The following is a 10,614-nucleotide window of genomic DNA, read 5'->3' as shown; positions in this document are numbered from 1 at the left end:
AAGACAATACTTTGACTTATTTGCCAGGCACCCTGAAGAATAAACGCAGTGAAGGGCCAAGAGAAGGCAAGAGAGCAGGAGCGGCCAAACCCAGGACCACTGTGAGGGCACCTGGGCTCCAAAAGCTTCCCTCTCACTTATATTCTCCTTCATCCTCCTGAGGCATCTCCAGGGAAACCCTGCACTTCTGGCTTTGCTGGGACAGCTGCTGAGAGGAGTGTGGACTTTGGGGACAGCTCACGTTTCAGCCAGGGCACAACCACTCCGAGGTTCAGTGGAAGACCTGAAGAAAATTCTATGCTGGGAAACAGTTCCTCCTCACATTCTGAGCATGAAAAGCCTCGGAAACAAGGACCCCAGACACAACAGCCTCTTAGGTGAACCCCAGGGCCTGTGCCCCATTTATTTGCATAAGCCAGAGGTTTCTGCCGCAGTAGCAGTCTCAGTCAGACCAGGGGCAGCCCCCTCCCTCCAGCCTCGGCAGGTCCAGAGCGAGACAGACACCAGACGCAGTTCAGATTCCTCTCTCTGAGGCTGAGGAGACCATTTCCTCCCCTCCCTTGTCTCTAAAAGACAAGGTCTGTAAGTCTGCACCCCCACCCCCATACACAGTCTGCTATGGGTTAAGCGCCAAATATTAAATGAAACCCATTACACAGGGTTCTTTCACCACAGAGACTGCGATGCCATCGAGGAACCAGCCAGTCTGGGAACAGCTGTGCCCGCTTCCTTCTCTCCGACTCATGGGAGAGTCTGCTCCAGGAGCCTGACTTGCATGTCATCACAGGGAGACTGGGGGCCTTCCAGGGGAAGACTCGGCCTGGGCCGTCTTCCATGGCTATAAGGATGTTGTTCCTGTAGGGACCATCCAGACCTGAGCTCTGAGTAAGGCAAATAGGCTGATACTGTCAGGAAGGGCATCCAGGGCTTATGGCCTTTGGGTGCTGGCTGGGGGTAGGGGGCAGCCACAGGGCAGGGGAGTGCGGGAGGCTCAGTAGGTGAAGCGCATCTTCGGCGAGTAGCCCAGTTTGTCCAGGCTAGGGTGGCAGGCCTGCTGCACCATCGGGGGTGGTCCACAGAGCAGCAGCAGCGTGTCCTCCCCGGGGGCGGGCAGGCGCTCCCGGATCATGTCCGCAGAGACGAAGCCCTTGCTGTAGGCCCAACCTGCATGGGAGAGGAGAGCGCCACCTTCCAGAGCTGCGCTGGCCGCGGGGGCAGTGTGGGCAGGGGCGGGTGCTCTCCACCCTCTGGACTGGCTCCTCAGAAGGCCTCCAGGTGCAGCAGCACCAGTGGTCAGTGGGACAGCCAGCCCTGCCACCCCCGGTCAACAGGAACCGCAGGGAAGGGTCCAGGGGAGCACTGAGTCCATGCACCCGGAGGCTGGCAGCATCAGCGGGCTTCACTGAGACCAGAACCCACGGGAGGGGGAACCCTGATCTGCGACGTCCAGCAATGGGGACGGCACCTTCTGGGGGGTGATCCAGAGTGAACCAGAGCTTAAAGCGGTTGGGGTGTCGGGCCTGCAGCTCCTCCAAGTCCTCTCGTAAGATTATGTCCTTTTCAGTCTGAAATGAAGCGGAGAAGCAAAGTCTTTAGGAACCTTCTCAGATTCTGAAACATAAAAAGTTCTCTGCTATAACAACTCTCCAGCCAGGAAAGAAAAAGCAAGCAGAAGTTCAAGGGTATAAGCAAGGCTTTGAGGGAGTTAGGATGAAAGGAAGGAGAGGGAAGGAGCCTTTATTGACACAATAAAAGGAATGAAAATGGACTGTGTAACAGGAAACTCAAGGAGCCAGTCTCTACACTCTGTAAATGTTTTCTCTTTCTCTTTCCTCAGGAGGAAAGGGAGGGAGGGAGGGAGCCAGGGAAGGAATCTGGCTCAATGCTCTGTCCTGCTTACCGTGGGAAGGACCCTCTACCCCAGTGGGGCCCTGGGCAGAGGCTGGGCCAGTGTACCCACTAGGACCACCCTCCCCACACAGTAACTATGAAATCCCAGGACTGAGAAAAGCGAAGCAACCTGATTGGCAAACAGCAGAGAGCACTGGGTAGGATCTTCTGGGTCTTTCAGGATGGCCCGGATCAGCTGCAGCATTGGAGTGATTCCTGCGCACAGACACCCCACGGTGAGACACAAGGCCCACTTCCCATCCCTGCCTGTGAGCTGCCCTACCCGATCAGCTTAATTCTACTCACTCAGCCCTTCACTCTGCTTTCCTTCATGTTCTAATTCTCTGTGCTTCTCCTGTGACTTCACAACACCAACATTTCTGGATGGATGTGCCCTTTATCCCAGACTCACTAAATTTCCTATCTGGTAGGTGACTTGGGATCAGGTGCTCAGTGTTCACATAAGTTCATGTTGTTGAAAAAAAAAAAAACTCAAAGTGAAAGTCGCTCAGTCATGTCCAACTCTTTTCAACCCCATGGGCTATATAGTCCACAGAATTCTCCAGGCCAGAATACTGGAGTGGGTAGCCTTTCCCTTCTCCAGGGGGATCTTCCCAACCCAGGGATTGAACCCAGGTCTCCCACATTGCAGGCAGATTCTTTACCAGCTGAGCCATAAGGGAAGCCCTCATGTTGAAATCCTTCTAAAGAACCAATCCAGGACTCTCCTGAAGTCCGCTGGAGGGTAGGGCTTGATATCCCAAATGACTGTAAGCACCTACTCCGTGATGAGGGTCCTAGAATCCTGGACTTGCAGGTTAAGTGCCTGAGCTTTGGAACTGGGCAGAGCTGCACACTGACCCTGCCTCCAGCCATGTGCGGAAAGCATTCAACCTCTCCGAACCTCCGTTTTCTCATCCCTAAAAAGGGAAGGCTCATACCTACGTCACAGACACATACAGAGAGACGAGCACAGTGTCTGCCGCAGGCAAACGTCCAACGCGAGTTTTCTTTCTTCTCCACTGTCCTATTCCTAGCGGCTTCTCTGTTCTCACCCCAGATTTATTAGATTCATTCAATTTGAGGTCTTGGGAGAGCCCACCTCATACTGTCAGTTGAAAATAAATTCTGGGAGGGCTTCTACCTGATTACGATTTTGCTTTGCAGCACCCAGGGGGCTCTAGGCACTGCTGGGGACCCCCCAGTTTGGCCATGATTACCAAACCTTCTGAGGGGCACCCGGAGCTGTCACGGACACGGTCACAATGGAGGGAGGGAGAGGGCAGCCCTGGGGCCATGCACCTGTGCCTCCGGCAATCATTCCCAGGTTCCTGGCCACGCGGGCTTCTGGTGGAGCCTTTTTGTTGGGCTGGATGTTAAACTTCCCTGAGAGGTTAAGCGGAGAGATGGGAGAAAGAACAAAGTCAGTTCAGCGAAGCAAGAAAACAAATGCAGAGTTGGAAACACGGCCCAGGCCAGCTCAGCAGCTGCTGTGGAATCCGATCCTGGGGCGGCAGTGTTGGGCCAGCCCTGACAACGAGACATTTGCGGGACAATCAGGCCAGGACTGTCTGTCCCACGTGATGAGCAACAGAGAGTCATTAGCTGGTTCCCGCAGAGGGTCGCTCCCTGGAGAGGGCGACAGGCATGGGGCCAGGTGGGACGCTACCTCCCCAGGGGCCCAGAGCAGCGCCCAGGATGCCTAATGTACCCGCTGTTCCCATGGGAAGGGCAGACGCCATCGTCAGCCCTGGCTCTCTGCAGCTTGGCCTGAGAGTGAGTCTCTGAGGCGGAGCAGGAGCAGCGCGCCTTTGTCGGCCATCCCCACAGCTGTCATGGCTGCTGAGCTGTGCGGATGCGGGACTGGCCTCGGGCACATGGGGCTGCGGAAGACGCCTGTGTCTAACACCGGGGCTGTGTCCACAGGCGGGGCAAGCAGGCCTCACCCCCGTGCACGCACACACAGAGCCACACTCCACAGAGAGGTCCGCGGGCACCAGAGGTGCGGGGGTGGGCCGTTACCTTTTCCCGCGTAAGTGAGCAGCCCACTTGGCCCCCGAAACTCCACCACGTCCCCAATCTTCAGGCTATCCAGGTACTGAGACATCTTCCCTCCCTCAGGAAATTTGGGGTGCACGCCCTTCAGATAGACCTGATAAGACAGAACGGAAAGAACTTTATTTGAACGTCCCTGGCTTCTGAGTCCCCCGGTGACAGAACCTTCCTGAAGCTGGGCAGGGATGACACCAGGGCTGTGTCCTCACGTCCACCAAAGAACATGCACCGCCTCCTACCCCACACGTCTTGGAAGTCTCTACAAAGCTCAGAGGGAGGAGGATAAGGGCTCCGGGGGCTCCTTCTGACCCTCTTACCTTGATGACAAGATCCACGTGGCCCTGGCCCTCATCGCTGGTGACGGGAGTGTACGGCCTGATGGCCAGGCTGCCGTCGATCCGGGCAGAGAGGTAGACATGTTTGCCTGGGGACCACGTGAGAGCTACATGTGGACCGGCTGCATCCGGCTGCCTTTCAGAACACTCTGGGAGGTCTGAGAGGAGGAAAGCATCTTGCTCCCTACCGGGGTCCCCGTGAGCTACCAGGCAGGGAGGATTCAACCCTTTGAGGCCCTAGCTGGACCCTTCAAAAGCTGCCCTCTGCAGAAACTCTTATCAGCGACTGCCAGGACTTGACTGGAGAGCTGAGGGTCTGGGCAATGGGGAGAAGGGCAGAGTTTGCTCAGGAGCAGTATTTGCTCAAATCCTGCAGGAAGGAGGGGGAGTGTTGAGTGCTGAAGATGTCTGGGGGCACCGAAGCCACGCCCAGAGTGGCCCAGGGCACCACGCAGCCTGGAGGGGAAAGGGGGACAGAGCGCAAAGGCAGTGGAAGGGAGGAATGCGGTGCAGGAGACCCCAGGAGGGGAGCCACCCTGTCAGGGCACCAGGGACAGGAGCCCACGGCACCCTTCTTACCCACAGGCAGCCCCAGAACGTGGTGAGCCGTGGGCAGGGCAAAGCGGAACCTCTTGGTGTTGTGGTTCACGGTCTGGAGGACAGATGACAAGCGTCTCACCAGGCAGGTCTGGTGCGGCCAAGGCTCCCGGACACCCCAGCCACGGTCTAGCAGAGCTCCGGCCCCGCCCCTACTCCATAACTCACAGTCTTGTCTAGCAGTCGCAGCCGGTACTTCTCATTGGGGTCCAGGAGCGTGACTGGCGGCCGGCGGGACCTCCGCACCAGGTAGGCGCCCAGAGCCACGCCGACCAGCGTCAGCAGCCCCACGCCCAGGGAGGCCAGCAGGACCGGGCTCTGCAGGCAGAGAGGGCAGTGACAGCCGCGCTGGGGAAGAGCCCAGGGCGCGGGCGGGGACGGGCCCCGGCGACCTGCGCCCCAGGAGGGCTAGCCCGGACTCCGGCCCAGGGGCCAGCCGAGGCCCGGGGGCAGCCTGGGTGGGGCCCCCAGCCCGAGCGTGCGGCCCCGGGACCCTGGCATCCGGGGAGGACGTGAAGCCCTGCTGGGCGGGGCCAGCGGCGACAGCCCCTGGTCCGGACCTGAGTGCCAGGTCCCAAAGGGGACGGAGTCCCCCGGCGCGGGGTACAGAGCGAGGGTCTTACCGGCTGCAGCCCCATGACGAGAACCGCGGGGCTCGCTGCGCAGCCGGCCGCCGGATCCCACAATGCGCCGCGAGGAGGGAGGGGGCGGGGTGGGCGGGGTGGGCGGGGCAGATGGGCGGGGCCACCGGCGCTCCACCCCTTTCCCCCAGACCCAGGAGCCGCTCCAGCCCCTCCTCCCCAGCCTTCGGTCGGTCTGTGTCTGTCAAACGTAGACACATACCCTGCGGGAGCTGGGAATCTCAAGCGTGCAGATGCTCAGCGAGAGACAGGCTCAAAGCGAGAGTCAGGCTCAAAGAAGAGCGGGAGGGCCTGCCAGTAACTAAGGGTTGTGTAGTCACCTTGGTTTCTCAAGAGGCAGAATTTCAACCGGAGGATCCACAGCCTGGCCGAGTCTCCTCAGGAATGACAGGGGCAACTTCGTCGTCTGCTTCTGTGACTGGTTTTGCTCGCTCGCACCCGGCCATCAGGCTCATTCAGGAGCTCACTTTGGGTCCAGGTCAAGATTCTCCAGCTTGCTAGGTGGCTCAGTGGTCAAAAATCGCCTGCCAATGCAGGAGATGCGGGTTCCATCCCTGGGCCAGGAGGATGCCTGGGAGGAGGAAAGGGCAACCCACTCCAGTATTTTTGCCTGGAAGATTCCATGGACAGAGGAACCTGGTGGACTGCAGTCCATGGGGCCACAAAAGAGTCGGACAGAACTGAGCACAAGCTTCTTACCGGGATCTGGGTTCTCCTGCCTCCAGGGCCGAAGACCTGGCTTTGGGGGTAGACGAAACTGAATCAGAACCTGGACAGCTTACTCAGCCTCTCTGTGATTCCTGTCTACAGATGGATGTGTGTTATTGTCTGTCTAGTTCATAGGCTGATGTGAGACCCAAGTGAGACATGTAATGTACTTAGCGTGTGGCCTGTCACAGAGCAAAGCTCTCAACAGGCGTCAGTTGCTGCAGTGACTCAGCAGACAGTACTGATGCTCGGTTCGGGATTACAGCTGAGCTCTGCTGGCAGGAGTAGCCTGGGACAGGAGGAGTCAGACACAGATGCTGACAGCCTGGAGCATACGTTGGCCAGGATGGCCATTCTCTCTAATGCGCAGTTCCCAACTGGAGTGGCGTTTGCCCTGGATTTCTCCCGAGGCTTGATCCCTTGCTTGCAGATGCCCGTCTCCTCACCGTATCTTCACATGCTCTTCCCTCTGTGTGGGTCTGAGTCGGCACCCTTTTTCTGCTTGGTCAGACAGTAAATATTTCGGTGGCATAGAGTCTGTGTAGCAACTTTTCTACTTTGCTGCTGTAGCATGAAAGCAGCCACAGATGATACACAAATGAATAAAAGTAACTGCTTTCTACTGAAATTTTATTCACAAAAACAGATGGTCGGTCCTCATCCAGCATTACCAGAACCCCTCAGATAAACTGGTACTCAACCCCTTCCAGACCCCACAGAAAAGCACTCAGAGACCTGTTCTGGTGGAGGGGGGCGGAGTGGCGGCCAGACGCTCCAGTCTGGAGCTAGACACAGAGACACACTCCCAAGTGACCCAAAGGACACCAGCTCAGGTGATGAGCACTGACCACCAGGCTCCCCACAAAATAAGTCACCCGATTCCCGCCCATCCCCCGCCATCCAGCCCCTCAGAACCGCCTTCACTAGACTGGACAATGGGTGGTGAAGCTCCAGGCTCAGAAGAGCTCCCTAACTCCCTCCTCCTGATACGACCTCCCTTCTCCATGAAAGCCCTCATACCTTCAGCGACTCTGAAGGACACTGATTGTCTCTGTGTCCCATTGATTTTCCTCTTAGGTGACTCTGCTGGGCTTCTCCTTTGAGCAAAGTGACTGGTGGGAGAAGCTTCCGTAGTTGGTAAGACTTGGCTATCAGCCTCAAATGACGTGGCAGGGGGACTGCTGGTTTCGCGGCCCTTTAGGAATTTGTATTAATGGGATCATACAGTATGTGGTCTTTTGTATCTAACTTCTTTTTTGCACTGTGGTGTTTGTGAGATTTATCTGTATTGTTGTGATCATAGTTTATTCATTTTCATTGCTGATTAGTGTTCCGTTGTATGATTGGATCAAATTTATCAATACCTACCTGTTCTACTACTGATGCCCATTTGGGTGGCCTCCAATTTGGGGCCGTCACAAATGATGCTGCTATATGCACTGTCCTCCATGTCTTCTGGGGCACAGGCGCTTGGGTCTCCGTTGAGTGTGTGCCCAGGAACGGAATTGCCCCATCGTTAGGTGCTCGGTGTTAGAGGCAGTGGATTCTGCAAACAGTCTTCTAAAGCAGTTGTGGTGGTTTGCCCTTCCACTAGCAGAGAGGAGAATTCTTGCTTCTCTACATTGGAGGCTGACAAACACTTTGTCTAAAGAGCCAGACAGTAAATGCTCTAGATTTTGTGAACTATAGAGTATCCGTCACTGCTATCCAACTCTGGCCTTGCAGCATGACCGCAGTCCCGGGCAGCGTGTAGAAAAGTGATTATGGCCGTGCTCCGATACAGCTGTGTTGGTGAAGCAGTCCGTGGGCTGTGTTTGGTCCACAAACAAAAGGTTGGCTGCAGTTTACCAACCCTCGTACATTCTTTCCAACGTGCGGTACTTCTTAACTCAGACGTTCTGATGTTTATTTGCAGTTCTTCGAGGAAAAGTGAGAGGACCTCCTTGTGAAACACTTCCTCATTTGCACGGTTCCTTGTTGAGGTTTTCGGCCCATGGGGTTGCCTGTCTGTTTCTCACTGATCTCTACTTGTTCTTTATATACTTCTGGGTGGATCTTCTTTGTCTGTTACATGTTGACAATACTCCCACTGTGTGGCTTGCCTTTTCTTTCTCTTCATGGTGCTTCTTCATATGGTGCTAAATTTGGCCCATATTGAAGACATCCTGCCTTATATTTTCATTGTTTTTTCCTTCTATTCTTACTAAATTCTTATGATGGATGCTTACCTCTTTAATTTTTAGTCTCGTTTATTTTACTTATTAGTCTCCCTTGTCTTCCTGTAAGACTGTCAGTTTCCTTCTGGAACAGGATTAACTGCGTGACCCAAGTTTTCCTATTAGTAATTCCATTATGATTCAGCTGTAAATGTATTCTAGCTTCCATAATGATTTTCCTTTAGCGTATGAATCATTTAGAAATATGTGTTTATTTTTAAAGTATGGGTTTAAAAATCTTTCTTTTTGTCATTAATTTGGAAACCAGGTGGGTTAGAAGCTAACTGTGCTGCCAGAGGCCTTGGAGTGTCTCTGCAGTCGTCTGGGACTTGCTGAGCGGCCACCTGGTCAGTTTTCCGGCGCGTTTCCAGCTTTTCGTGTTGAACATGGGCTCCTGGTGCTGAGGCTTAGCTGATTGCCCCCCGCACCTTGAGATCCTGTCCTTTGCTCGTTGCCTGCACCCCACTCCGCCTACTATCACAGACACTGGATTCCCTCAGGGCGAAACCAGCTGAAGTCGTTGTTTACCTATCTGGAGTCCCATTTTTGTTTAATTACTTGGTCTCTGAGAATTTCAGGTATTGTTTTCATCCCAGTAATCACCAACTCAATGGACATGAGTTTGAGCAAGCTCCGGGAGTTGGTGATGGACAGGAAAGCCTGGTGTGCTGCGGTCCGTGGGGTCACAGAGTCAGACGCGACTGAGTGAGTGAACTGGACTGAATACACATGACAGCAGCTTTTAAGTGTTACATCTCGTATATTGAGTTGTTTCATTTTGTTGGAAGAGTTTCTGCATCTGTTCCTTTCCGGCTGCGCTGGGTCTCTGCCTGCGCTCAGGCTTCCTCTGGTTGCAGTGGGCAGGACTCCGCTAGTGGTGGTGCTCTCCCCATGTGGGGCACAGGCTCCAGGCTGCGCGGGCTTCGTGGCTCCTAGGCATGTGAGATCTTCCCGGACCACGGATCAAACCTGTGTCCCCTGATTTCTAACCACTGGATCACCAGGGAAGCCCTGTTCAATGGAAGGGTTCATAGTCAAACTGCCAGTAGCAAAATCTTCGGTAGTTTATTTGTGATTATACTGAATAGAAACGTGTAGATATTTTGCATAAATTAATAAATTCTGTATTGAAAATATTGTCATGAAGCCTGAGTATTTTCATTTAATGGTTGTATCTTGAAGCTCTTTTCAAGTCGTACTTAAAAGTTTTTTTTTTTTATAATAGCAATCAGGTAATTTGAAACTTTTTATTTCAGACAAACTAGAAAAGCTGAACCAAATACATACAGCATCTGATTGAAAGCGACAGCAAGATTTCAAGGTAAGGAAGAATTACCAGGCTAATGCAAAAAGGGTTTCTGTCAGCTGAAAAAAGCCGTATCAAAATTGAAATGGAAATTCACCCAAAGACTTTGAATTCATTTTACTGGTTAGCACGTATTACAAGGAACACGGTATTTTTAAAATCTTTTTTAGATGTATAGCTCACTGGTAAAGAGTCCGCCTGCCAATGCAGGAGATGCAGGTTTGATCCTTGGGTGGGGAAGATCCCCTGGAGAGGAAATGGCAACCCATTCCAGTATTCTTCCCTGGAGAGTCCCATGGACAGAAGAGCCTGGCGGGCTGCCGTCCACAGTTGCAAAGAGTCGGACACGACTGAGCGACTGAGCGTATGTGCATGCGTGGTCTTCCGTGGTGTTATCCTGTTTCTAGTGAAGTGGCTGAATATATCCCAGGGAGAGGCAACTAGCTATATTCAAACACTATTTTTTAAAAAGTTAACTTCAGGAAAAATTTCAAAACCCCCTCAAAACCCTACAAAACCCTTTCATTTATGTTTTTATTGGGCTTCATCAATTTTGTTCATCAAATGAAAGAGAACTGGTACCTATGTTGCATTTAATTTTAATTATTGGTGTTTGCGTTAAGTTCTTTGTCGGTGTCACTCAAGTTTGGTTCATATTAATACTACTAACCTTGAGTCTGTACCCAAATATTTCCTAAATAGATACAGGCAGGAATGTGTGATTCTGACTCCTTATTTTTCGATGGGCATAGAAAGATTTCCAAGTTACATATTGTTTCTTTCCTCTAGAAGGTTATAGCTGCTGGTTCAGCTATTCATAACTTTATGAGGCAGATAACGGACATTTCAGTTCTCTGGTGAAAGTA

General features: G+C 53.2%; 1 protein-coding gene across 1 annotated transcript; it reads right to left on the bottom strand.

Annotated features, from left to right (window-relative positions):
- Positions 1 to 373: 373 nt before the first annotated feature.
- Positions 374 to 5,583, bottom strand: LOC128061404 (NADH-cytochrome b5 reductase 1). Its single transcript, XM_052653711.1, has 9 exons — positions 5,501 to 5,583; positions 5,046 to 5,195; positions 4,860 to 4,932; positions 4,263 to 4,369; positions 3,913 to 4,042; positions 3,193 to 3,276; positions 2,021 to 2,106; positions 1,466 to 1,565; positions 374 to 1,164 (listed from the first exon to the last, which is right to left on the bottom strand). Exons 1-9 carry the CDS (start codon positions 5,513 to 5,515, stop codon positions 992 to 994), a joined length of 918 nt encoding a protein of 305 aa, XP_052509671.1. The 5' UTR covers positions 5,516 to 5,583; the 3' UTR covers positions 374 to 991.
- Positions 5,584 to 10,614: the final 5,031 nt, after the last annotated feature.

Source organism: Budorcas taxicolor, chromosome 16 (assembly GCF_023091745.1).
Source record: "Budorcas taxicolor isolate Tak-1 chromosome 16, Takin1.1, whole genome shotgun sequence".
Lineage (NCBI taxonomy): Eukaryota > Metazoa > Chordata > Mammalia > Artiodactyla > Bovidae > Budorcas > Budorcas taxicolor.
The sequence above is the reverse complement of the archived record's forward strand: the minus strand, read 5'-3'. Positions and strand labels throughout refer to the sequence as shown.

Bases quoted from the DNA above. Each gene is read 5' to 3' on its own strand.
- LOC128061404 (XM_052653711.1), bottom strand. The intron at 4,933-5,045 runs GTGAGTTATGGA...TCTGTCCTCCAG, and splicing joins TGCGACTGCTAGACAAGACT to ACCGTGAACCACAACACCAA. The intron at 3,277-3,912 runs GTAACGGCCCAC...TTAACCTCTCAG, and splicing joins GCTCACTTACGCGGGAAAAG to GGAAGTTTAACATCCAGCCC.